The sequence below is a fragment of the Lethenteron reissneri genome, chromosome 12 (genome assembly GCF_015708825.2).
Source record: "Lethenteron reissneri isolate LAM-NWPU_2019-01 chromosome 12, ASM1570882v1, whole genome shotgun sequence".
NCBI lineage: Eukaryota > Metazoa > Chordata > Hyperoartia > Petromyzontiformes > Petromyzontidae > Lethenteron > Lethenteron reissneri.
The window spans coordinates 5,461,890-5,489,864 of record NC_083790.1 but is presented as its reverse complement, the minus strand read 5'-3'; the positions used below and the strand labels follow the sequence as shown (position 1 = coordinate 5,489,864).

Sequence of the window (27,975 nt, the reverse complement as noted above, 5' to 3'; positions counted from 1 at the left end):
CTCCGCCCTCCACCTCGTGGCCACGCCCCCTACCGCCGTAGCCCCGCCCATCCCCGCGTAGCTCCGCCCTCCACCTCGTGGCCACGCCCCCTATCGCCGTAGCTCCGCCCATCCCCGCGTAGCCCCGCCCCCTACCGCCGTAGCCCCGCCCATCCCCGCGTAGCCCCGCCCAATACAGCCCGAGTCCCCGCCCCCTCGCCGAGCCCCTTACTTTTTCTTGGAGCGGCCGCCTCGAGTTGGCGTCGCTCAGTTTCGTCGTCGTGAAAACAACAACTGCAGCTTTGACCAGCGCCTTCCTCCCCTCTCTCTCTCTCGCCAGCTCTCGTCGCGTTCCTCCCCCCCCCCACCACCACGGGAGCGAAGCCTTGATGGGCGCGCAGCGTCCTTAACAAGTGAGCGCACGCAACTTGAGGGTTTATTATTGTGAGTTGGTAGTCGCGTCAGTGGTTGGCGCCGGCCGCGGCCTAAAGCGCGCCGCGTCGAGTCGAGGCGCGCTGTCAACGCGGGGCCCCCATTCATTCCTATAGGGAGTGAGGGCCCCAGCGGACCCACGCGAGATGAGGGGGGCAGGGAACAGCCCCCCCTCTCCTCCTCCTCGGTGTCTTGAGGGATGAGAGCCCATGCGACGCCGAGACACTTTGGCCGGGTACCGTGGCCACGAGGCCAAACGGCGGCGGGGTTCTGTTGGTGGTTGGGGGGGAAATAGTTTAAAGTTGCGGGCGTGTGGCCGTCTTCGAGTTGATGTGTTGAAATGTACGGTTCGTGACACGTCGCGAAAGCTGAAACCTTTGCAAAGTAATCGCTCGATATCCAGAGCCAGTGGGGTTCGAATACAGTTGTACATTGTGGCGTACGTAAATGATTGAAGTGTCATCGTAATTGCAGTTTCGGATGAAAATGCTGCTGTCATTGTAGATGTTTATGGAACGCATCGCAAATCTGCTCGTATCGCAGTGTACTCTTCCTCGTTGTTACAGTAACATCACTATGTAGCAATGTATACGTATGTGTGTGTGTACAGAGTACGTTGTTTGTAAACGCTGGGTTTAGGTATAATTTTAGAGAACCCTGGGCCCCGTTGCGTTGCTTGAGACGACGCGGGGCGAACAGTTTCCACGATTTGCCCGTGGCCACACGGCCATGTGGAGGGCGAAACTGACTTGAGGAAGAGGCATTTGGGTGTGTGTGTGTGGGGGGTGGTCCTCCGGTAAATGTCGAGAAGAAGAAGCAGCGACTCTTCAAGTCGTGGTCACACTTAGACCGTGCTCGTCTTTACTGACGGCGCCGCGTTGAATGCTGTGAAATGTACGTGGTTGGGTGGGTGACTGCGTTGATTTTTGATGGGGTCGTTCAAGGTGATGTCATATGTGCAATGTTACGCTGTGTGCCCCCATCAGCTGGGATTTTATCATTTATAGATGAGAGAAATTGGTCTGCGCTTGCAGATGATGGGAGGGGACGCAACGTACTGTGTTCGTAACCACTATGGTTTGGCTGCAAGCGGTGGTGTAGTCGTACGTTTTGACCGAGGAAATATTTTTTTTTAAACTTAAGATGTGTGGTTTGAGATTTCAAACATAAGTTTTAAGCTTTGGGAATGAGAAAAGGTTTAATGTCGCAGCCAGCTTGCAGGATTACGTATATCTACACTTTTCATGTATGTGAATGGGACATGGACTTGGGTTGAAACGAGGTGGTACTAATAGCAGGATGTATTTATTTGGAAAGTAGGCTTCCGTGCAGTGGAGTCTGTGCTTCAAACATATGCGGGAGATCGCTCGGAGCTGTCTTACTCGTACAGCAGAAATACCCACAAGAGAATTTGGCAAAACATCCCACAGCAAGATCCATCCAGGAAAGAAAAATTCACTCGGATAGGCTTTTCCTGGTATCTAACATAGGATTTATTTGTTGTGTTCACAAGGAGATCAAGCGAAGCGGATTACAGCTGTGTTGGGTCAGGTCGTACATGTTTGGTTCGAATGTCAATGCAGCCATTGGTGTTTAAAATTTAAAACGACACAAATGTTGCGGACTTAGGGGCCCTCCCACGGGAATGTGTAGCATCGTGCCAAGTGTCGATCCTGCAGTTAGCACATGCATTGTCATACACACGTGTGCAGAGGGCTTGTTTTTCTTTCAGATTTGGTTTAGGAAATCATCACTTTTTTTGTTTAAGATGAAGATGTTTTGTGTGCAGTGGTTAGCACACACTGCACATTGCTTTCGGCGACTGAGTTTGATATTCATTTGCGGCTCACATCAGTAGTAAGTGATGTCTAAACCGGTTGTGGGCCCCCATTTACTAACCCACACTGATGAGCATGGTGAGGTATAGATCAATAATCTTTACGACGAGTAACAGCATGGGGAAACCCTTATCTAGCATTTATTTGACAAGGGCTGTAAGGTACATCAAGAACAGTGTCCTGTTTCCTGGAGTATACTGTGAGGTTCATCTGCTGGTGATATTAATTCTCGTGTGGTTTTGCCGGTGGCGTCTGGTGCACGAAGGAATCGTGTGGTGTGCACGATGGCGTCGCGATATGGACGCACCTACAGTCGCAAGCAGCAGAGTCCTGGCGCCCCATCGCGTTTCGACGAGCTCCTGGGGTCCAAGGTATCGCCCGAGGCCGGCGGCTGGCGGGAGCGTGCGCTCGACGCCTTCACAGACGACGAGACCTCAACTCCGTCGGCGGCCACCGCCCTCGCCACCGCCGTGCCGGCGAAGCGTCGCCGCCTCGACTCGGGCGACAGCGACTCGTGCGAGGCGTCCGTAGCGGAGGCCGCGTGCCGCCCCAAGTCCCGGCGCGGGAGAGGCGGAGGGCAGCCCGCCGCCGCTGGCGGCGCTGCCTCTGCCGCCACGGCGGCAACCCCCACCGCGTCGGGCCGCGGCAAAGCGGAGCAGAAACACGAGGCGAAGGTTCCGGGGCGAGGTCGAGGAGCCGGAGCCCACGCGGCGAAGGCGGCAGCCGCGCCGTGTGGCAGCAAGGCAGAGCGCGGTGGCGCTGGGGGCGGCGTGCAGGCGGCGAAACCGAGCGGAGAGGCGCGGCTCAAGCCTCAGTCCAAAGCCGCGGAGCCAAGCAACGGGGGTACCCAGGGCGTCGGGGACAACCCGGGGGCGAGAAAGAACTCACGATTCTCCTGCATGAAAGACATTTTTGACAGTGATGAGGAGAATGAGAATCAGAATGGCCTCTTGTCGTGGACTGATAAGTATCCGAAAGCCTTGTCAGGTTGGTGTGCTTTTAAATATGTTGCTGATGTATAATAATTGTTTAAATTTCATGATGTCAAATGTTGTGGAATTTTTATTTGTTTATATGCTTGTAATGTTTTCCTCCGTAACTGTTTTTGTCCACAGGCAAGGGAAAGCTGTGGCATGCAGGAAAGGGCATTACTGTGGATGCAAAAAAGGATGAAAGCCCAATAGAGAAAGATAGGCCAGTCAATGATATGGAGATGACGGATGAATTAGCATTGGAGCCGGACTCTCAGACTGTCACGGAGCAGAAGCCACCTGCCATCTCTCACGAACGACCGTCGAAGACATTAGATCATACCAAAAATCTATTAGATGCAGCTCGGCAAAAAAAGGACAGTTCATGCAATCACGTCAGTGTCGCTTTGGAATCCACTAACGTTCCGGAACACAATGCTACAAACAGCACAAGATGTAAAGTTCCAAAGTTGGAAGCAGAACAGAATCTCGCTGATAGTGAAGCAGAAAGGAACCTGAGCAGTGAAAGCAAAGGAACTGCCAAAAGGGGAAAAGAGAGTTCCAACACGAGCCAAACTAATTTGAAAGAACCTCCTGAAAAGCCATCCAAGAAGCCCCATGCAGAGGAAGTAGTGAAAACTGTGACTAAGGGAACTAAAGGTTCAAATGACAAAGGGTCCACGGCTGGTAAACAAAAGCCAAAGCCTGACAACTTTGCGCAAGGTGCAAACGCTGACACGGAGAAAGCGCCTGCAGCATCGAGCGCGCCTCCAAAGGCGGCCGAAACTGCTGTCGAACCAGATGAGGATCTCTCGTTCCGTGCCAGCAGTTGCCGCACGTACGGCCGTGCGGGCCGCAAATCGGACTCCCCGGTGGATGGCCTGCTCGTCGGAGACCCAAAGCTCCCACCGCAGTCGCAGAAAGATTTGACGTGGAACCCCCAGGTGGAGGTGGCGTTTCCGAAGGCGTGCGCGAGCCGGGACCCAATCACGCTGCCCAATTCGTTCTTTTCGCCAACCGGCGTCACTCTGCAGGACGTGGGAGAGCCCCCTAAGCCGTCCACCGCCACGGGTGAGGCAGTGCGGCGTGTTTGGCATGATGTTGTTACGATGGGCCCAGGTCTTGTCTTGTATTTTTTTTGTACAACATCCCACGATTCCGAGCCACATCTAGAATCTGTGGGTGAATCATGTCTGAACCGATCCTGGGTCCCGCGCATCACCAACCCGCACTGACCAGCATGGTGAAGTGTATGGTCAGACAACCCCAATGACAAAAAGGCAGCCGATTCCTTCATTCAGCAGTTGATCATGGATAATGATGATTCCATGAAAAATAATTTGGCCAGTTGTGATAAACAACTTATGTGACCTTGGTTTACACTGACCTAGATGGGAAAAATATTTTAAACAAAAATAGTTCTCGGATTTTAATGTTGTAATGCTCACGGCTTATCACAAGTAGCTAACATTTGTTATTTTGACAATTACAAAATGGTGGAATTTGACAAATTACTGAACTTTCATGGCATGTAGTGGCATAACTATCGAGTGTGCAGGCAGTGCAACTGCACCGGGGCTCACAGGTTGGAGGGGGCCCATGTGTTGTTTTATTACACAGAGAAGGGCCCCATTTAATTGAATTCTTTGCACGAGGGCTCACGCCAACCACATTTTGCCAGCGACGTGTTTTCACGTCACGCGCACGCCGTGCCCCTGTGTGCCGTGCAGCTCCGCCGGTGGTGGCTGTCGACTCGGCCCTGGCCGTACGCAAGGCGAGCGCAGGTGCGGCTGGGTCCGGCGCCGGGGGTCCCTCATCGGTGCGGGGGGGCGGCGCCGCCGCTGGGGGCGCCCGCCGGCCCTCGGGCCGTGGCGGCAGCAGCAGCAAGCGGCAAGCAAAACTGGAGATGTTCGGCTTCGAGGACGACTCCGACGGAGAGGAGGGGGGCTCCAGCGAAGGTGCTGCCCCGTGCGCCGCCTACAAGATCAAGTACTTTGGCTTCGACGAGATGGTGGAGGAGGAGGGGGAGGACACCCCTACAGTGGAGGTACATGGTCCTGCTCTGCTCCTTGAAATTGGTCCATGGCTTCGTCTTTTTTTGTTGGATGCTGGTTTTAATTTTAGTGAGGTGGCAAAGCGCAAAGGGCATAACCACTGAGATCCGCAGTTTGTATTATGTACAGGTAATTTTTGGTTGTATTAATGGCCACATATGGTCAGATGTATTCTCAGTTTTGGTGGAAGGCCATTATGTGAAATCTCTGTTACCAAAGTAATTTTAGGTAAAAGATTAAGGGATTTATTAAGTGACTAATCAAAAAATTGCCTCGTTAAAAACACGCGTTTTTGTATACAGAAGTATATTAAAAAGCTAATGTTTTGGGCAGTGACCCATGTATTATAAAAAGAGAAAGAGAGCAACGTTGCGGCACAGCCCTGAGCCAACGTGGCAAAATACAGGGGGATCGGCAACTAGGGCTCGGGAAGGCCCGGGACCATTGCCAACGATTCCCAGGTAAAGCCAGAACAGCACCAATGAGTCTCGGAGCTAAGTTTGGACAAAATGTCAGTTATGGCTTTTTGTCAAATATCATTGAGTGTGTGCAGAGCTCGTATTAAGTACCATACGTCCCTGGGTCCCTCCGGTCATAATGATCCATTATTCAACACTGATGAAAATTACTCATGTGCTCGGACTGACGAGCTGACGCAGGCGATGCTGTAATGATATCGTGGTTTGCACACATTGAGCACCCACTGCCGTCCTCAGGTGAAGGCGAGGGGAGGTGCAGCGGACTGGTGGTGCAGTAGCACCGATGCAACCGAGGAGGCGTCGAGCACTGTGGCTGCGTCGCAGGACTCGCTGCAGAGCTCGCAGGAGAGCACGACCTCCAGAGACACCGGTTCGTGTCTTTGCAGCGTGTGCTGCTTTGTCGTGGGGCGAGTGGTGTGCGGTGCGTTTTATACCGGGCAAGGCTGTTAATCTACGTCATGGGTGGTTTTAAGTAAAGGCTGTAATCCGGTCATGTGTGGCTTACGCCCAAAAATAATGCCAGCATTTCCAGAATTTTGATATTGGCACAAGACGTATGTTGCAGTTGAAGTAGCTTGCATTTGCAACTGCCTTTTTAGCAGAATGGGTTGAAGGGTTCCCTGCCACACAAGAGTGGTTTAGAGAGCTGATTGTGTTGTTTATGCTGCGGGTGTAGACATTCTGGAATCGAGCAGCGAGGAGGGTGCTTGGTCCGCATGCTCCCGGAGCGGCAGCATTGCCAAACACAACGCCGAGAGGAAGAACGAGGACAGCAAAAAACTCATCTTTCACAGCCCTAAGAAGGTGAGGCCTCTAGAGGAAGAAACAAACCAAAACACACACACACACCACTTGTATTGTACCTCGTTTGTGTCACCAAGCTGTTCGACACAAATGTGAACTTATGTTGATGAGAGAAAAATACATTCAAGTTATGATCTTATTTGGCTTCCATCTTCCCTGACTACACACAACACAGCCTCATGGCAAGAAAGGCCTGGGTTCAATTCTTGATTTGGATACTTTTCTGCGTGTAGTTTGTATTTTCTCCCCTTGGCATTGGCTCATCGCCTGGCTGCTTTCCTGCTTGTCTGCAATTCCTCATGCCTCCGAGTAATTCTCACCCTCCGTGAGTCGGAGAATACTGTGAAATTACACATCGTATATATATCCTCGATGAAGATACTATGGTGTACACACCCATGGGTGCATATTGCTCGTGCGATACATTGAGCACCCCCTTGTCGTGTTGCTGTGCTCGCGCGATGGTGCAGCCGCTTGGGAAGGCGGTGTATAACGCACGGCACTGGAACCATCCCGAGGAGGAAATGAAGGCGCCTCGGCTCGACCGCGCGTCCAGCGCCCCCGTGAGTGTCTCTCGTGCGGAAACGCAACGTTCGGGTCCGCGAGCCCCCCCCCCGCACACTCGATAACGGCAGCGTGCGCGTCGGGAGTTGCGGCGTCGCCGGGACTCATGTCCGCCGTCTTGTCTCTTGCCCGAAGGCTTCCGTGGGGCGCGAACGAGAGAGGGAGCGCGAGAAGGAGCGCGAGAGGGGGGAGCGGAGAGGCCTTGGCGAGCTCGAGAGCCGGCGGGAGGGCGAGGCTCGGCCTGGCAAGGACGGGGAGAGACGCGCGGACGCCGCCTCCCCAGAGGGCAGCACGCGCAGGGGGGAGGAGAAGCAGCACCCAGCGGTCATTATCTCACTCGCCCTTGATTTTCTGAAATGCATCGCATCTTCTTCAATCGTCAATTTCATCGATAATTTATTTTTGTCGTGGATGGTGTTAGGCAGCGATGTTCATTTGACAAGTGTTTCTTCGTACTCTGATATTGCAAATGTAGCGTATATTCACACCTAAAGCCAATGTCATTTGCACATCCAGTGACCTATCGCATCTGTGTGTTTAATATTTATTATGGCCAATTTGGCCTACAGGGTATGTTCCTCACAAGCCAGCACAAGCAATTGTATTCCCGGTCGAGATTGAAGGAAAGCTTACTGTGAGTGGGTGATTTTGTTAAATTCTCCAAAACTTGGTATAACCATGTGGAAACAATGTCTTTTCACCGAAAAGAGTCATGAAGTATATATTTCCACACCGACTGGCAGAGGCACATTTAATTGCTGGTAGTGCCATAGCTAAAGGAGTGAAAATGCACCCTATCACGGATATGGAGCGATGAAATTGGCTTTATTGCAGTAGCTATACAAAATTTGTTTTTCCATCGCAAGGCCATCGGAGGTGCAAACGTCTTGGCGAGTTCTCCATCCGGCATCGGATAGATCGTGACGAATGATGATGGTGCCATAATAAGTGCGAAATGGACTCAATAAGAAAAGCCACAGCACCTTCATCTGTGGGCAGTGGCTGCGTGGAGCTGTCGACTAACCCCGCCGGCTGTGCGGCCGCTCCAGGAGGCGACCGCTCCGCAGGGCAACGCCGAGCAGGTGGGAATGGCGCCCAGCGGCAAGACCGAGCAGGGCGAGGGTTCCGTGTTCAAGGAACCGCCGCCGCCGCCACCCGCACGCCTCCGACGCATCGCCTGGCCCAGCCAGGACTCTGACGAGGGCGTCTCCTCCCTCAAGTGCCACAAGGAAGACAAGGAGGTGAGGGGGGGAAGGCGCGCGCACGCGTGGCACTGACGAGAGAGAGACGGGTCTCCTCCAAGAGCCTGACTCTTGTTTTGGGCAATGCCAGTAGTCTTCTCGTCGTAAATAATGTTAACCCTTTCCTGTTCCGGTTGACATACGTGTACGTCATCAGTTTTTCTTCTAATTCCGAACGGAATGGAATTGATTTCGAACAGAATCGGAAGTAAAAAGTCATGCGGGAGGGCGTGTAGCACAGTTTGGCACCAGCTATAATGGAGCTTAAATGTCTTTAAAAACAGCAGCGCTATGCCTCGAAATAAAATGAGCGCTAACCGCTTGCGTGTTCCAAGATTCAGCAGTGAACGGGACCCACCCTGCAACTTGCAGACATCTTGGAATGGGAAAGTGTTAAATATGTGCTGCCTGTCCATTCTGCAATGGCATGTGTGGCCATGTGGCTGTATGAAGTCACGAGGCAAGTGACGATGCTCTTTTGGTTTGTCTATCTTAAATATTTGGCGTGTAACGATTTAACCCCCCTCCCACCCTCCACTGATTTGGGGTTGCGATTCGATTCAAGCACAGATTCACTTGTCTCGTTTTGGCAGCCTTTGTATTGTTTGTTATTATGGCTTTTGTAGTATTCGTTCGCTCCATTAGCCTACATATTACACCACTAGCATAAGTACCCGGCGTTGCCCGGGTGAAAAATATATTTCTTAATAACCTTACATATATACACAGATGGGCTGCTACCCCTGCCCTCCCCCCCCCCCCCCCCCAGCCACGATCTCCTCGGCCGCTGTGCAGTAATATGTACGGCCTATAGTGTGGTGGGGTGTCGAGGCCTAGTACCGTGCAGAGCCTCCGGCCTCACCTAAATTGCCCACCCGGCTGAGGCTGGGTACTGGGGCCGTCACCCCCCCCCCCCCCCGCGCTACAATAATACTGTCTAATCGCTATAATTTTATTATTTACCGACCCTATAATAGTAATTGCACACATTGAAGAGGACGTGTAACTTTGATGAATTTACCTCAGAGTCGCGTGTTAATGCGTGCGCATATTTTTTACGGGAATTAAAAATGGCGTCCACCCCGCAGCGAATGCGCCGCTACCCGTTTCCAGGGGCAACCGCCGGACCAATCGTGTCTCGCAAATCCCTCACATTTCGTCCAATGAAACTGCGTACTGGTCCGGCGACACACAGACAGACAGACAGATTTGCGATTTTATATATATAGATTTCCTTTACATATAATTTGCATACATTGTAAATGTTTTTCATCTGTACAATCATTGCGTATATTGTGATGGAGAAAAATTGCTTTTAAATTATGAATCAATGCACTGTTACTTGCCTAACTTGTACGATACGAGAGGGCAGCCCGTCCTACAGTTGGGGTTATCTTCCCCATCGGTTCGGTCACCGTTTCAGCTCGGTCTCAACTCCATTCTTACCTCCTCCAATCATTCATTCTCATCTTACCTCATCCAATCACGCATTCCTCATTAATACTCATTAACCCAATCTCAGTCTCCATTCAATCGGTCATTCTCATTTTTGCATCAAACATTCCACTCGGCTCTCTGATGCTCCCATGTGACTTCATGCAGGCCCAACCATTGCTAGGGATGCTTATTGCTCGGCTGATGGTTGGTCAGCACACATTTGATCTTTTAGTCTACATAAGTATGTAAGCATTCCATGATTTTGAAAGTTGTGGTCCACATGAGCACGTTTTTTGTTTCGCTCCCTTAACCCGGCAAAGAAAGGTCGTAGAAAAAAAAGTTGTCTGCTTGCATGTGGTTTTTCAATCAATACCAAATCTATATATGTAGCCTCAAAAATATGGATTTGTATAAGGTTTGTTCAAAGTGGCACATACCGACATAAAGACATACAACAGAAGAATTGTTTAAATATAGCGACCGTATCAATCTGATTATGTATAGTGAAATATGCCGTTTTGTAATGTAGCTGTAGTATGGTATATTCAAGTTGTTTACTGGCAATCTCTCGAACATAACTGGAAGGTGCCTTAAGCTAGTTGTGTAATCTAGCACTACGGATGCATGGGGTAGGTAGATCACGTGATTTTGTGAAATTCCCAATCCCTCTGGGTCGCATGGTGCCCAGATGCTGGAAATAAGCAACCAGGTTCATGACCCCATCTCTGCAGATACTGGAATATATTATCCCTTTCTATATGCATGATTGGTTTTCTCCGGGAATTATATTTGCCTCCCACACATAGAACACTTCTTAAAATCGAATTGACCGAACATGTAAATCCAGGAACCTCCTGGAGGGAGGAGTATTGAGACATTATTTTATTTAAATAGAACTTCAAGCCAAGGTGGCTTTGAATTTATTGCGCCTTGCCCTCCTTGTAATGTGCACCACCCCCCCTACCCCCACAATGCACAGCTGTACACGGTGGTGCGGCAGGTAAAGCACTTCAACGAGGTACTGGAATTCGGAGAGACGCAGGAGTACACGGACGACGTCGAGTACTTGATGAGCGGACTCAAGCCACGGCAGCCTCTCAGCACCCGCTGCCTCAGGTCGGCCCAACGCCACCGCATGCACCCCCCCACCCCCCACCACTGGCGCTCAGCCTTGCGACCATTGAAGTGGACTTGTGTCTCCACAGACCAGGAGTGTGCAGCCTTTTTTCAAAGCGGGGGGGGCATACGGGTCTCTTAGCTCTCCCCCCGCCCCCCCGCGTGACGTCAAATTAGCGAGGGGGGGGCATCACGTTTGACAACCGCGACGTCAGCGTTCGTGAACGGCGGTGGGCGTCATAGCTTGCGCGCAGTGAACAGCCCTGCTGAGTCGTTTGCAGAGCTTTCGCGGACTCCTGCTGCTCATGGGTCAGGAATGGCCCCACATGATCTTGGGTTACGCAGCCTGACTTTAGATGCATGTGTAGGGGGATTGTGACGCAAAACGATTTATTGTCTCCCTATTATAATCATACATCTGCCTGCCCGCCGTACCTCTCTTCATTATTGACAACTTGCAGCTCCGCACACGGCAGGTGCCTGCGCAGCACGACTCACGACCTCCTCTTGATACCAAGATCCAGGATGGTCACGTCTATACGCCGCTTCTCTGTGGCAGCCCCAACAGTCTGGAACACTATCCCTCTGCACATTCGCAGCATCACCTTAATCGCCTCCTTCAAGAGAGACTTAAAAACTCACCTCTATAGCCACGCTTTCAAGCGACTCTGAGCTTGGCTCCGCGCCTCTGAGTTGCGGCTGTTATGTCCGCAAATTTGCGCGCGTTATAAATTGCATTATTATTATTGTTGTGGGTGAGTGATTCGGACTGCTTTGTGTCGAAGCACTTAATCTGTTTAGTGTTCGACATGAAGTATATTAAATTATTTTCGCTATTGTATGAGATGTAAGGGGCAACTTGGCTGGATTGCAGAAGTGCAAGCTGACAATACTTTACCGCCAATGTTAATATCTTCCTGTAACTGAAATATAGAGAGTTCGAGAAAGAATTGCATTTTTTTATGCTTTCCAACTCAGGTTTTATGAATTCGCCCCGATTGTAACATGAGGGCACTGATGTGTAAACATCAACTAATACAAACAAAACTTGAATATCAAATTGTGTTGCTCTGAGGGACTTATTGAAAGCAGTGCCCAAAATCAAGATTAGTGGACTATTTACTCCTCTGCCAATGCATTTTTTCCTGAGTCAGCTACCTCTATTGAACTTCCATACTGCTAATTAAATACTTTCAAAGACAAATGCACATTGAAAAGTGTTACATAATCCACACACATGCATGGTTTTTATGAACTTTTTTTTCACATTTAAAAGGCTGGATGTTTTAATCGATTTGTGCTAATATTTTTGTAATGTGCCCTGCAGTGTGATCAGCCTGGCCATGAAATGCGCAATGCCTGGCTTCCGAATGCACCTCCGTGCTCACGGCCAGGTGGCAAAGGTGTTCAAGCTGCTCATCGATGCGCAGGAGAATCAGGTAACCCGCGTCTGTACCCTCGGCCGGCTAACCTCCCATGGTTTCCACGTTTTTATTTTCTGGTGTTACGAAGCACGTAAGCACGACCCGTTTTGTCAATCCAGTGCTGTAGGAGGGCAGCCACAATGCAGCGCAGTGCGTCGGCGTTATTTTACCGCGCTTGCCGCTGGTCACTGCGGGCTTGTGGAGATGGACGTTGGAACGGAATGCAAGGCAACAATAGATTTTGCTGCATTGCCTTTTGCTGACAATGTGGCCCCACAGCAACCTACAACACCTGTTTTATGCATGGCGGTAGTCCATCCAAGCACTGTCTGGGCTCAACCTTGCGTAGCTTTCAATTTCCGCTGAGATTGGGTGCATCATGGTCGATTTGGTTGTCGGCGAAATAACAGAGCATGATCTAAAATAAGACTCGATCCAAAAACAATAACTGTCTGTGTCTCTGGCTGGCCATCACAAGAACTTAGGGCTTCGTTAGCGAAACAATAAAAAACTATAAAAAAAGCACGGTCAAGCGTGCCGGGGTGATGTCAATATGGCGTCACTCCTCGTTCTATTTTTATGAAATCATTGCAATGACGTCATTTATAACGATAATAATTGTTTCCATTAAGCTGAAGGAGACCGAGCGATAGCATTGTCATGTGCCAGCTGCAAGGTGGATTTATACATGGGAGGGACCACTTGAGATGGTGACAGCTTTGGGGGGAGGCCTTTATTCAGCAGTAAATTGATCTTGGCTCATGATAAATCTCCACACTTGGTTCAGACAGCCTAGGTATTAGCCATGTAATGAGGCATTTATTGATTAATTAAAATTGACTTTTGCACTCGCAATAAATGCATGAAATTGTGACGACGAGAATGAATTATTTACGATCCATACAAAGTGTATAGAAATGATATACTCGTGTTGAATTTAAGTTTAATGGAGCAGACAAAACTGTACAAATGATGCATTTTTAAAATGACAACAAGTTAAAAACATGACAAATCAGTTTGCATTGAATTGTGACATCTTCAACACACCTCATTACCTGCCTCCCAGTGATGCTTTAACCTCGCGTTCCACCGCCCATGACACAGCCAATGCCAGTTATGTTCATGTATTTGCTCTGGCCGTCCGTAACGGGTTGCAGTAACTCTCTGTAAGATGATCCAATACGGGCAAAACTTTTCGTAGAAAGTTTGGTCTCTCTTGGAGACTTGCCCAATTGAAAAAAGATGAAAAATTTATTAAACAGTTGACCAAAATCTGGAGACGAAAATGAGAGCAAAATGGCACTTTGTAAATATGTGTTTCAAACAGACAGTTATGCCCCTGTATGCCACTGTACCATTCTCGTTCTGTTGTAATGTGCACCGATGCCCACTTTATTGAGGGCGATATTGGCACGTAAAATAAAGATTGATTCAGTTACCCGTCAGCTTTTATAATACCATTTATACACTTCCAAATACAAACTCACGTGGGAAAGCCATACAAGAACCACGCATGTCCGTGGGTTTTCTTCCCCCTTCTTTGGCTTGTGTTTGGCTTGTGTTTGCTTTGAAATTGACATTTTCCGTTCTATCGCCCCTTGACGCCTTGCACGCTGCGCCGTGACCGTCGCGACACAGAACCTAGCACTGTGCACGGCCGCCCTCATGTACGTGCTGAGCCGCGACCGACTCAACATGGACCTGGACCGTGGCTGCCTGGAGCTACTCATCCGCCTGCTGGAGATGGAGGGTGGTGGGGCCGGAGGGACGGCCGAGGAAGAGGCGGGCGGGAGGAAGGGAGCAGTGGCGGGTGCAGGGGGGGGGGCGGCGGCGGCAGCTCGCGCAGCCGACATCCGCGAGGGCGACCGACTCCGGGAGAGGATCCGCAAGCTGTGCGAGAAGGTGCACAACCGCCACCTGGACCTGGAGAACATGACGGTGAGAGCCGGCGCCAGAGATCCTCGCAAGCGTGTCCACTCTGTGGATCCTAAAGCAAAATTTTTTTTTTTTTTACCAGGTGTGTGTGTGTGTATATATGTTGTATGTATGTGGTGGGGAGCGGTAGTGTAGCAGTTAGCGTGCTGCGTTACGAACCTGGCGACCCGGGTTCAATTACCACTCACGGCCAACACCAGTGACGATTATCTGAACCGGTCCTGGGCCTCCTCTAGGTCGACTTAGCCTCAAATGAGTACCTAGTGCGATGTGTAAACATCGCCACTAGGGAGACAAAGGCGACTGGACGTGGTGTTGGCCACCCACCCCCTCGCTTGCCGTGCTGGCCTTCAAAGGCGCTCGCCAACAGCACTTGCCCCTACAATCTGTTAAGGCTATACGGGGAATCTTTGTTTTTATTTGTATATTGAACTTCTTTTGCGTCGTACATAGCCATCTATGCAAATGGGAGGTGCAGATAAAGCCCACTGAGCTATGTAGCTCTTTTTCAGAAGCGACCTGGCCACAAAGGTTAGTTCAACAAAGTGACTTATATTGTGGAAATGTAGAGCAGCCAATTACTCTAAAAGCATGTCGATTCTACTTGTGGACCACGTGGAGAATGAACATGCAAACTCCAAATATACAGGAGTCAAGGTTGGGATCAACCCACAACCTCCTCCATACCAGACAAGGGAGTTAACATCTCGCCACTTGTGACTGTCATCAAATTCATGTTTTGAGACCCGGGTAGTGATTTTTTTGCACCTTTTTTTTACATCTCTGCTAAATGAAAAAGGAATTCTGTTGATGGTAGTTATTGATTTAATGTACCTCTCCACGCTATTGATTAAATTTGTTGTATGGTGTATTAAGAAAGACTGAATTTAAAACAGTATAAAAATATACTTATTTCATTGGCCATTAAAATAGGCATTTAACTGTGAACATCCCTCACGATTTCAAAAATTGTCGCAGTTTGGAATCGCGCAATAATTCAAGAATTAGTTATTTGTATGTACGATGTCCGTTGTACTATCGTACCGTTTAATTTCTGTCTTTCTCACACAAATTTTCTTTGTCATTCCGTCCATTGCTGACCATGAACCTCATGGAACATTTGCATCAAATTTTAATAAACCAAGTATAATCAATACGATCGATTCTTTAAACGTACTGTGCTCGTAGGAATTGATATTAACGAGAATATGAATTATTACACGCCTGGTTTAAAACGAGCCGATCACAGTCACGGTGAAAGTGGTCGTGATTACGTCCGATTACGGAGCCGCCAACGCATCTAAACCTTGCTGCCCTGGACACCCGATGTGCGACTGACGACGGTGCAGACAGGACACTTGGCCATGGAGACCCTGCTTTCGCTCACCTCCCGGCGCGCGGGAGACTGGTTTAAAGAGGAACTCCGCCTCCTCGGAGGGCTCGACCACATTGTGGACAAAGGTATCGCGTCGCCGATGAAATGTTAACAGGGGCCGGCGGGGCTTTTTGCACACTTTTTTGTCACGGGTGTTTGCGGTGTCGGGGGTCACGGCCTCTCGCGCAATTGTTTTGCATTGCCCCCCCCCACCACCCCCACAGTGGCGGACTGCGCCGAGAAGCTCAGAAGCGCGGACCGTGCGGCGGAGGAGAAGCTGGTTGATTCCCTCCGGGGTGCCGAGCGGTGCCTGCGAGTCCTGGAAAGCGTACGTGTTGGGGGGGGGGGGGGGGGGCGTCCCTTCTGCCGGCGTTTTTTCTCACTCTACACGCTGCACCCGTTGGGTTGAAAGTGGCGGTGTGTGTTAGCGGTGCGGGGGGGGGGTACCACCGCTTTGCTTGTTTGTGAACTGTGGTGTCTCCCACAGGTGACCGTGCACAATCCGGAGAATCAGGGATACCTGATTGCGTACCAGGACTCGCAGCTCATTGTCTCCACAGCCCGGTACGTTCCAACGTTCTTATTTTATGCGTTGCAGCCAATGCAGGAGACCGTGGTGTACAACATGGCCTGTGATTTTAAGGATTTGGCGATTGTAGCGGCGAAACAAAACGCGCAAGCTTGCTCGATCAATGCTTGCGCATTGAGATTCAGCCGTTTAGGAAGGTTAATTTCCTTGTGTTGTGGAAATGGTGCGCATGACTGCAATGCGCTCATTCAGCAGCAATGTACGTATGCTGTGGAATTGCACACGGGATAATTTTTCGGAAAGCATATCTCTCCTGACTTCACACCATTAACACAGAACCTGAACCTAATGGAAGGAATCACTCAGGATGACTAAAAACAGTACACACACGGGTAGGAAGGAGGAAAAATGTGAGTGGTAGAGTTTTTTCCGAGACCAAGGTACTCTGCAAACCTTCGGGCTATTATCAAAGGTTTGTTCATGAAGCCATCCAGATATATAAACATAGACATAACTTCAACCGAGAAGATGGATACAAATTGAACAATCATTGTAAGGATGTTATTAACCAGGTAAAACCTTAACTGCTTTATTGTGTTGCCTTCATATCCGCATCTCCAGTTTTTTCAGCCTCCCACTCGCTCACTTTTGCCTTGCTCATTTCCTAATCCCTTGAGCAGCTCTCCTCCCCCTACCCCACACCCTCATCCTCTCTATCACTCCTCCCTGGCTCCTCCCCCCTCTCTTACCTATATAGCCTCTTGTCACAGCAGCCCTTTTGCCCACTTCAGCAATTGTTTCTTGCTGTGGTTGTCCCACCTGATGACGGACGATTGTGTTGCGCCCAAAACGTCGATTACATTAATTTTATTTTATAACTACGTGACTTTACCGAAATAACCAAAGAGTATGGATCCCTGCAGTCACGAAAACTTCAAATCTAGATTGGTAGAGAGTTGTTTATCATTCTTGATTTTTTTATAATAATTTACAAATCGATTATCGATTCCACTAACCAATCCAATTAAATTTTAGTAATGATCCAACCGATTGGCACGTGTTTTAAATTGCCCTGCATGGCGCGTTCCAATATAATGAGTCAAGACAGCCCATTCCAAAGAGAATATATAAGTACTAGCTTCTTTGCCCGTCCTAGGACGGAAGCTGTAATATTTACGAAAAAATTGAGCAGAGTATAATTGTAGCTTGTGTAAATTTAATGGCAGTCAATCTTGCACAAAACTACATCATAAAACACCTCACTTCATGTCACTGTAGCACTGTATATAACTGACCTCCAATTTGTTCAAATTCACTGCTCTGATACTTTATTCTCTTCTGCTTTCGGTCGCTGGGATTGAAATAAATTGGAAATCGATACAATATCTGGAAAATCATCGATGTCTATTTTACCATAATGTAGAAGCATAAATTACACTTACCTTTTGTCTCAAGTGCTGAAGAAATAAAGACGCCAAATCCACTGTGTTGCTGCGTAAAAGTATTTATTAGATTCACTCTCAAAAAAGAAACGTCAAACTTAAAGCGAATTTGCTAAAAAATTGTATTTCCGCTTGACCTTCTGTGCGAGTGTAATAAGTATAACCCGTAAAAACAAAGTTTTTCACTATAAATCCTTTATATGCGTGGCGGCTAGAGTCCTCTCGTCCTCTGGCTTGAGATGGCTGCCACCTATGGGTCAGATGATTGTCTGCCAGTATTAAGCAATTGGTAATTAAATATTTAATTTGTTTTCCCTAAACAGTGTAAAATTTTGGGAAAAAATTTTCACGAACATTAATTGTCTCGCACAACGAGTCTGTGTGCAAAATGTCAGCTCGATTGGATCACGGGAAGTGGGTTAAAAAACGACCGAAAGATTTGCACGGTCGTAAGCAAGCACGCAAGCAAGCAAGCGAACTTAATATAAAGGATTTAAAAATCCACCCACTCATGAATATTAATGATGGGGGGGGGGGGTGCGGCATGTGGAATGATGTCACGCGCGGGACACACAGACATTCTTGGTTTATTATAGTAGTAATATGTGTATATAAAATACATTTACAGCCCATTGTCAGTCAACTGCTGGATGAAGGCCTCTTTAAGCTCGAATATGTGTGTTTGAATACTTGGTTACACTGGTTACGGTTGGTAAACTAATAATCACCTTTTATGTATCGATAATGCAAGAAAAATTATATTGAAAAAAACATCCTGTGGATGTCTGTTGTATGGGGAGATGGTCCAGTGTTTTGTACACTGCACTCCAAACCGAGCGACCTGAGTTCAGTTCCCGGCCATTGGAATTTGTGAGAATTGGTCTGGCCTCTTAATAGTCAACTTAGCTGGTGCGAGGGTGTAAGCACCAGCACTGGGTAGACAATGGTGTCCTCGTGTGGTGCTGCTCACAGCACCATCAGTAGGTGGTCATCAACAGCCCTTGCCGAAACAACCTTGCAATGAGTATACGGGGGGATCTCTGTCCCTGGTGTCCGTACGCAGAGTTCTGGGCCTGTGCGAGGTATTGCTGCTGCGGAAAGAGAGAGCGGAGACTAGGAACGAAGAGGGGACCGTGAACAATGCTGGCGCGGAGTGGAGTCCCCTGCTCAAGGCCCTCGAGGGTTGCCTGCGCGCATCGTTCGGGGTGCTCCTCAACCTGACGCACGACAACGGTACGGCACGCCCGCACGATTTGCCGTGCCACGTGACGGCACGCCGGGCACAACGTGATGCGTGGCCCTGGGATGGGGCCACAAAATATGCTGCATGTTTCCAGTGATTGTGGTCTGGAAGGACCTGTACAAACAATAACACTGTTTAAATTTCGATTTAAAGCTTTCGTGACTGCAAGGATTCATATTCTTGGTAACGTCACGTAGAAGGGAAATAATAAAATAATAAACATTAAACGTACTAAACGTCGTGAGAATTATATTTTATTACGTTTTATTATTTTATTATTTCCCTTCTACGTGACTTTACCGAAAGAACCAAGAATATAATAACACTGTTTGCTCACGTAAGATGGATAGTTAATATTTTATTTGTTTCTAATGATTGGGTCTGGTAGGAAGGACCCATACAATCAATATAGCTGTATGTTTGCTCACATAAGATGGCATGTTAAATACGTTTACGTAATAAGATGTAAATTTCTCTTGTACGTGGGTATCCAAAACACCGCATTGGGGTCGGTCTCTTGGACTCTAGACCTACGTTATAGGGTTTAACTATTCTTACAATGCACTGCGTGAAGCGGTTTGAAATTGGAACTGCAAAGCTGTGATTGACCAAAATTTTAAATGGAGTGCCTCCTTAGAAATCTGTAGTGGTTGGGGTGTGAGTGTGGCGGTGTTATCACATGTAACCCCGATCCAACTGTTTACCTTATCTGTGCCTGGAGCTGGCACGAGGTTTGGAGGGCTGTCTAAACAGGCCTTGTGTTAGTGGTCAAGTTCTGGAAAATAGGGAAATTGTTGAGAAGAAAGTCAACGTTTTAGTCTGCACAGCTTTATTTAGATGTAATGCCGATGTCAGTTCCTCATTCGTTTGACCAAACATGGAAGCCAATTTACAAAGAATTCAGACCACACTTAAGATTGCTCTATGAGAATGAGCTTAAAGTTAGAAATAATCCCAAAAAATAAAGTAGCTCTCATACGTACACACTCGGGTTGTGTTGTGTCCTGGGCTGGTCGACACAAGTTAAACTTCAACAATGGGAAATAAACAGTCGAGCATGCCACGATTGCACTCTCACGATAATGTTGCAGTGACCCTGCTTCCATTCACTAGTCAGTGCAGTGATGTCACCATGGCCTGATACTGGTAGGAACCTCCTGGTTACACCAGCCCACAGGGGATTATTGTGTCCGTCCGTCGTGCATCCAAAAATGGGAGGGGTGGGGCTGGGTGGAGAGGGGTGGGGCTGGGTGGGGAGGGGCTGGTCATCCCGTGATGCCCTTATAAAACTCAATGTTTTAAACCTACTCACGCCGGCTTGTGCCCGCCCTCACAGTCGGCCATATTTGCAGAATACACCATGCCGCCATATTTGCGGAATACACCATGCCGCTGTTGACCCTGGCCATTGACCGAGCAACCCAACGTTCCTAGAAGCTCCCTCCGCAGGAATGTGTTCTTTGCAGCACTTGGCCGTAATATTTATATATTTTTTCTCATTAGGGAAACGTCAAACTTGTCAGACAGCTCTTGATACACATCCTTTGTATGGACGTACAAAAACTATTTGTTATTTTAAATTTCGTCCATCTGTAATGAAACCGGTTGTGAATGTGATGATGCCGTGGGAAATGTGGCCTGGTGGCTCAAAAGTCAAGAGCACAGATGGCACCACTGACAGCCTGGCCTTGAAATCCAGGCAAGGTGCCTGTGATTAAGCAGGGTTCTCTAGTGTAGTGAGCTTCTAGTCTCAGCCTGGTCACCAGTGACCGCATTAATTCCATCATGTCTACATTGGTTCTTGACACTTTGCTAAATTCCAGCTATGAGCACTAAAAATATCTGTTTTACACATTTGACATCACTGTGTGGCAGGGTGGGTGGGAAAGTGCTGCCACCTATTATGTGGACAAGAGGTCACTAGAAGGGACCTCAGAAATAGTTCCGTGATATTTGCTTCCACGGGCCATTCTCTAACATGGAAAGCCTGCATTGCTGTCTAAGAGTTCCGAACGGATACTTTGCTTAACGACGTGACGTCTCCAGCACAATCAGGATTTGAAAAAATTAGTGAAAAGGGAAAAAAAACATTTCTTTTTTACTTTGTAGCGAAGAAGTTTCTGAGCAACCAAGGGCCATAATGCCCCCTTTTTGCGTGCGTGCGTGCGTGCGTGCAGAGTGGGGCAGCACGAAGGCGGGCGAGCAGGACCGACTCGTGGGCTCGGTACTGGGCTGCGTGCTGCACGTGCCCTCCCTCCTGCCCGCCGAGCAGCGCTTCGACATCCGCGTGCTGGTAATCCCCCCACGCCGCCACCTCCAGCCAGCCGCCCACTGCCACAGCGCAGCACGGAACTTTATTTCCATTTTTAAAAACACGCAGCCTTGTTTGCCCGTGCACGTCAGGCATTAACTGAACGGCTTTAGGGTCCTAACGTTGCCTTTTGTAGCTCCGTGAACTTCGCGCATGAACCCCGAACATCAGGAACACCCAGATTATCTTAGTCTGACTCTTTGAACCTTGGAAATAACATAGAATCTTAAGGTGCTTAGGTCTGGTTTTTCAGAGCCTCGGATACTTAGGCCATTTACACTGAACACTAAAAAAATGTCACGTTTGTCTGATTCTTGTGCATTCGTCATTTGCTCTGAGGCTGATGCATTTATAATTCTCATAATCAGCCATGATGGATGAAGGCCTCCCCAAACTGTTGCTATCTTCTGCCTTTCCGAGCAACATGCATTAACCTGAACCCTAGGGATCCGAAGCCACACGCTCTCACATTTATGTTTAGGTTTATTTCGGCAACATTCACGACATTTACAAAAGTACCCCGAGGTCTCGCAAGAAGCATCGTCATTTGGACATCGTTCAGTGGCTTGTTTTAAAACTTGCAGCAAGGGCTGAAACCGGACCCTCTCCATGCCCCCAGGGCCTGGCGCTGCTCGTTAACCTGGTGGAGCTGAGCGCCCGCAACAGGCAATGTCTCGTCGCCATGGAGACGGAGGGCGTCTCGGCTGACTCGTCGTGCATCGCCGACACGGGGACGGGCTGCTGTGTGCCTGCGCTGGAAGCCCTCGTGCAGGTACCGCGCGGTTTTTGAGTTGCGCTGGCCGTGTTCCGTGTTGGTTATTTTTGTGCCGCGATGGGGACATTCGTGGCAAGGTTGGGTCCACCCACATCCCGTGGTCAAGTCTCGTGCATTCGTGGTTGTCTGAGCTCAGAACAGTGGTTTTCCCCCCACCCTGCGCGTGACATCTCTAGGGGGTACACGAGGTCACGTGACCTCTTTTAATTGCAAATATGATTTGTAACTTTCATCCTTGTCCACATTTCAAGAGTGAAATTGTATTGAGGGGACTGTTGTCTTCGTATGGTCTGGGACTTTTTTGTTTTGCTGGATTTCCCAAGCTTGGGAATCGATGTACTTATGCAATATCAAATTCTTTGGGTCTTTCGGTAAAGTCACGTAGATAGAAAAATAATAAAAATAAAAATTAAATAATATCACGACATTTCGATCGCAACACAAGCAATCGTCATCAGGTGAAAAATATAGCGGGAGAGCTGCTGATGACAATTGCTTGTGTTGCGATCGAAACGTCGTGATATTGTTATTATTTTATTTATTTTATTATTTTTCTATCTGCGTGGCTTTACCGAAAGACCCAAAGAATATGAATTCCTACAGGCACGAAAGCTTTAAGTCAAGATTGATGCAATATCAACTTGCATATTTTATCTTTTTGATTTATTTAATTTTATTGATTTGCTTTGGTTTCCTATACTTTACACTCCTTTAGTTTTATGTATTTTTCTTTCTGATCCACCCCGACTGGACATCTGTGAAGAGCTTTATAGCTCATCGGATTTCTCCAGGATAAATATTCCGATTTTGACGTGGGATATGGTGGTGTGAGAATACTAAGTATTGCTACTGCACGTGTATGCATTAACAGTTCTAAAGCTCGTACTTGCATGGGATTTTGTGAACCCATGATCTTGTTCATCTTGGTAAATCCATGTGCTCTGTTAAGAGTGCACTCTCATATCACGTATACAATATAACATTTTTCAAGCCGGTCTCAAAATCTCTTGTAGCCTTCCAGATCCAGTGAACTCAGCCTTCTTCCCCTGCTTCAGTCATGGTGACTCGGCTTAAACTGAACAAGGGATTTTATTTTGCATTGCTGAAGTGTGAATATTAAATTGTAAGCGGGTTAATTGTTCTTCTTGGTTCTTTCGGTAAAGTCACGTAGAATGGAAATAATAAAATAATAAAAATAAAACATTATAAAATAATTCTCACGACGTTTCGGCCACAACGCAAGCAGCCGTCCTCAGGTGAAGACCAGGTCTGTCGGGGAGACAGCGTCTGAGTCATTCAGACTCTGTCTTTATTATGTTTTATTTTTATTATTTTATTATTTCCATTCTACGTGACTTTACCGAAAGAACCAAGAAGATGAATCCCTGCAGTCACGAAAGCTTTAAATCGAGGGTTAATTGTTATGCGGCGGTCACTCAATGTCTTCAGTGTTAATTTGTGTAAATGGTTATAAAAATGGACAGTTGATATGTCTCGTCGGGAGGTACATGAGAAACAATGTCGGGAACCACGAAGCTAAACACAAGGTCATCCGGCGTCAGATGCATTTAGGATGACGTTACATGAACAATTTTAGCGCTCTGTTGGGGTGATTATGTAAATGAGGCATCAGAACACAATTTCCCACTCCTCTGCGCGATGCCACGCCCACAATCGTTAGCCGATGGCCTGTGTTGGTCAAAGCAATGCAAGCCAGTGGGTGGCTGAAGTTGGTTTGGGTTTTAATGTCGAGACCCGAACCACAAAGCGGAGTGTGCTCATGACGACAGCACCCATGCGCCCTGGATAGGGATTACAGTCGACACACAAAGATCCCCCTGTATAGCCTGAACGTTGGGTCGGTCAAAACGCACACACACACAGGACACTGCCACTCTCACGCCTCTTTCTGTCCCCCGCGTGCACGCAGCTTTACCTGCAGCGGGAACACGCAGCCCAACTGGCCGAGACCCAAACCGACGACATCATCAAGGGCGCGATGAAAACCGCAGCTTCCTCGCAACCCGGCGGAGCGGCAGCGCCTGCCGCAGAGGGGGCGACGACGTCGTCGGCGTCTCTGCCCTCGTCAACGACGACGGCCACGACGCAGCAGGAGCAGCAGCTGGAGCTGCAGCAGCAGCAGACGCAGCAGCAAAAGCAGCCGCACCGCGGCAGCGACCCCGACGGAGAGTGGCACGAGTCGGAGAGTGGCCTCGAGTGGGTGGAGGCGTCGCCGGAGCCCGGGAGGACGGGTCGCCCTGGCGACATCCGCTCGGCCAAGCAGGCGGCAGCGGCCGCCGAGGAAGAGGAGATGGACACCCTCAAAAAAGGTTTGACCGTGGCGCGAGAGAAGCACGCACGCACGCAGGTTTCTCGAGCCGAGTTCATTTGTGGCCAGGACTATGCAGAGGTCTACCGCGTCTAAGTTCTTGAGCCACATTTGCTTTCCGTAGCTCGACCCAGGGTTTTTTTTTCAAAACACTGCACTATTCGGTCTTCACGCGCCAGCTATCATTGTTTATAAACCACCCAATTGAGTGGCATGCACCCGTCGTATTCGCCGTGGTGATCTTTATATAGGACTGGAAATTGGAGGCTCATTTAAGTTTGTAGGATGCAAACACTGGACTTATACTGCTGCCCCGAGCCCACAATGACCTGTTCCACCTGATAAAATAAGCCCTTGCCCTCTGCGTATAGAATATTTCATAAGACCTTCGTCAAATGCATAAAAAACTGATCACAGTGGCAGTGGTCCCTATCACTATGAGCCGGCTGCCTGTGTAATGATCTCCAGTTACAGCTGACATCTGTGGCGAGTGATATCTGAACAGGTCACGGGCACCTACAACCAGCGAGATTAGATACTGTCAAACAACTTTGTGACGGAATGACATTGGGAGCCCTTCATCCAGCAGCGGATTGACGGGACTGAAAACTAAACTAAAACTTCAATTGTATGCGGCGTTCAAATTCACACACACCACCGTTATTTGTACCAAATTGAAGCAATAGCGCCATAATCGTACATGTGGAAACTATTCGCACAAAGCATGACATAATTGTATAATGCTCTTATCAGAAAGACGGGATAACCAGATGTTTTGCAATGGGTGTTGTAAGCGTTCACCTTGCATGTCACCACAGCCCTGGCGCAAGCGGGCAAGCATATGGAGGACTGCATCGTGGCATCCTACACGGCGCTTGTGCTTGGCTGTCTGTGCCACGAGAGTCCGGTATGTCCACTCAAGAGCCCCACACACACAAAGATCCCTCCCCTGTATAGCCCTAACAGACTGTTGGGGCAAGTGCTGTTAGCGAGCACCTATGAAGGCCGGCACACGAGCCTGTGGGTGACCAGCACCACACCCGACCACCTTTGTCTCCCTAGTGGCGATGTTTATACACCACATACTCATTTTAGGCTGAGTAGACCTAGGGGACGCTCAGGACCGGTTCAGATGATTGTCACTGGTGTTCGTCGTGAGCGGGAATCGAACTTTGTTCGCCGCAGTGCGCTAATCGCTACACTACTGCTCCCCACATAAACAAAGACATCCCGTATAACCTTAACAGACTGTTGGGGTAAGTGCTCTTAGAGAGCACCTATGAAGGCCGGCACGGCACACAAGGGGGTGGGTGACCAGCACCATGCCTGGCAGCCTTTGTCTCCCCAGTGGTGATGTTTACTACACACCACACCAGGTACTCATTTGAGACTGAGCCGACCTAGGCGAGGTCCAGGACCGGTTCAGATAATCGTCACTGGTGTCGGCCGCGAGCAGGAATGGAACTTGGCACCCCGGATTCATAGTGCAGCGCAGTATCCGCTACACTACCTGCTCCCCACTACACACAACCACACACACACATACATTCCAGCCGCACACCGGTACGCGCTCCTCCACACGGTAACCCACACCCACGTTCGTTTTCCTGCCGCCACCAGACGACTGTGCAGACCATCCGCGAGTGTCTGCCCAAGGGAGACTTCTCAAGTATGACGGAGATGCTGCAGAAATTCCTGTGTTTCATGAACCTCACGGTGAGACTTCACTCTTATTCCCAACCGTGGTTAAATGCTTCTCCACTGGCAGTGAAACTTCACGTGCAGCTTCTGTACGTCCCTTAGAGTTGAACAGACAATGGTGACTTTAGCGCTAGAATGCACTCCTTGCGTGTTTGACGTGCAACAGTTCACTGCCCATCATGTCGTTACCATGATTTAATTTTTTAAAATTGTATTTTGTTGCGCTTGTTGAGCATGCAGAATCGATAGTGCCTGCAAATCAATAAACTTCCTATCAAATGCCCACAAAGGCTCATGAGATTTGTAGCTTATCGCAAAAAAACATTGGCGCGTGTAGTTTTAAGTTAACGAAGCGTAGTAACATGCCGTCGCGCCATCTCCGTGTCCCCGATGTCCCGCGTTAATGTTTTGATTCCTCGCGCGTGACCGAGCGTACCTTTTTGTTGTTGTTGTTGTTGCTGCTGCTGCAGAGCACCGTGGGCACGACGGGCCAGAAGTCTATCGCACGCGTGATCGAGTGTCTGGAGCGCTGCTAGCACCCGCCGCCGCCACTGCCGCCGTTGAACCACCTGGCCCCCCCCTCCCACGTGTCATCGTCGCGCTTTTGCTTGACGTCCGCGATTTTGAGTTTTGCTCGGTCTACGTCGTACCCAGTCGCTAGCGACCAACGAGATCCACGCTCGTGCGAGGTTCCACTCAGTTTTGCAAAGACAGAGGTCCATTCTGCATTTGTTTGCATTAGTTTTTGGAATGTCAAATCTTCATTTGCATGTGACCTACCTGTGCAGTTGATTTGCTTAGAGTAGACTGTGAGTGTGCAATGTGCTGAATTGACTAAATTAAAAGTAATGTGGACAGTTTTTGAAGGTGATATATCTATGATGATTCTACGTGTACAGCTAAAATAATGCATTGTTTTTCCTTTTAAGACCTGAAAATTGTAAGCCATTAAAATCTATTCTTGTAAGCTCAAGGCAAAATAGTCATTCTATCCCCAAGTTGGTAGCAGATATGTAAAATGAATCCCTTTTTATGTAAGTACAATTTTAAAGAATACCATTTGAGTTCTCTGAATTTATATAAAGGAATTTGTTTAATTATTGCTTTACTTATTTAATGGACGTGTGGCTTAAAGGTATTTAAACAGATTTAGAAAAATAAAAATGCCTTTGTGAGCGCACACTTATCTCCCTATGGATCTGCATTGCATTCGGTGATATTGAACTACTGTGTCGCGCAGTCCGTGGTTGTTGCAGTTTTCAGAATGGCCATCTATGATGGCCACTGCTATCTAAAAAACAGCCCTGCCTTTTGTGTGAATAGTAGACATGGTGTGGAGTGGACTGGAGATAACGATAACGCTTGCATAATTGGTTAGTGGAGGGGATGGGGAGAGAAATTCTTACTCTATTTGGCCAGTTATTAAAAATAAGTTATTTTTTTGGAGATGGGGAAGGGTGGGGAAGGGTGGGGGGTGCTTCTGAATCAACTCAGGCTGTTGGCATTCTGATGTTTGTGGGTCTGGCATTAGCGAGACTGAAGAGGCTGAAATGGGACGTTCACGTTTCTCAGCTGCACAGAGCCACACGGCTGCGGGTCAAAAAAACAAGTGGGCTCTGCAACTTGGAGGACTCAAATCCCATACTTTTAGTAAAAAAAGGTTTTAAGTGAACATGACACAATGTGAATTTTTCTTATTTTGCATAATTTATCAGTAACTAAGTTATTGTTGTGAGATAGCCACCACAGTAAATATTGTATCCAGTCCTAACATCGCATCTCTCCCCAACTGGGTACAATTGTGATACGATATCTATAGCTGCAGAAATGTTGCGGAAAGATCGAAGTTTATTCCGCAATTCGTTACTACTGTTTTTTCTTATTGATTGCAGTATATATAATATTAATTATTCCAAGAATCTTCGCATTTTTCCACATCGCGTCAGAAACCCTTTTCCGCTGCCTGACCTCGCCATACGATCTAATCTTTCCAAGT

At 48.4% G+C, this 27,975-nt stretch overlaps 1 protein-coding gene across 2 annotated transcripts; it reads left to right on the top strand.

Moving 5' to 3' along the window:
- The first annotated feature begins 204 nt into the window (after window positions 1–204).
- WAPL (WAPL cohesin release factor) lies at window positions 205–27,445 on the top strand. Of its 2 annotated transcripts, none has more exons than XM_061550549.1 (22): window positions 205–392; window positions 2,515–3,236; window positions 3,365–4,291; window positions 4,951–5,267; window positions 5,991–6,123; window positions 6,430–6,557; window positions 7,028–7,120; window positions 7,257–7,445; window positions 8,171–8,362; window positions 10,779–10,915; window positions 12,243–12,354; window positions 13,978–14,277; window positions 15,624–15,735; window positions 15,874–15,977; window positions 16,137–16,213; window positions 18,684–18,853; window positions 21,041–21,156; window positions 21,794–21,946; window positions 23,880–24,278; window positions 25,095–25,185; window positions 25,899–25,994; window positions 26,450–27,445. In XM_061550549.1, the coding sequence occupies exons 2-22, from the start codon at window positions 2,534–2,536 to the stop codon at window positions 26,638–26,640; spliced, it is 4,740 nt and encodes a 1,579-aa protein (XP_061406533.1). In that variant the 5' UTR covers window positions 205–392; window positions 2,515–2,533; the 3' UTR covers window positions 26,641–27,445. The 2 variants fall into 2 exon arrangements, with proteins under 2 accessions (XP_061406533.1, XP_061406534.1); XM_061550550.1 differs by lacking the exon at window positions 205–392 and adding an exon at window positions 728–753 and having other exon boundaries at window positions 23,880–24,279; window positions 25,097–25,185.
- The last annotated feature ends 530 nt before the right edge of the window (window positions 27,446–27,975 follow it).

Bases quoted from the DNA above. Each gene is read 5' to 3' on its own strand.
- WAPL (XM_061550549.1), top strand. From the start codon at position 2,534: ATGGCGTCGCGATATGGACGCACCTACAGTCGCAAGCAGCAGAGTCCT. The intron at 6,124-6,429 runs GTTCGTGTCTTT...CTGCGGGTGTAG, and splicing joins CACGACCTCCAGAGACACCG to ACATTCTGGAATCGAGCAGC. The intron at 18,854-21,040 runs GTACGGCACGCC...GCGTGCGTGCAG, and splicing joins CAACCTGACGCACGACAACG to AGTGGGGCAGCACGAAGGCG.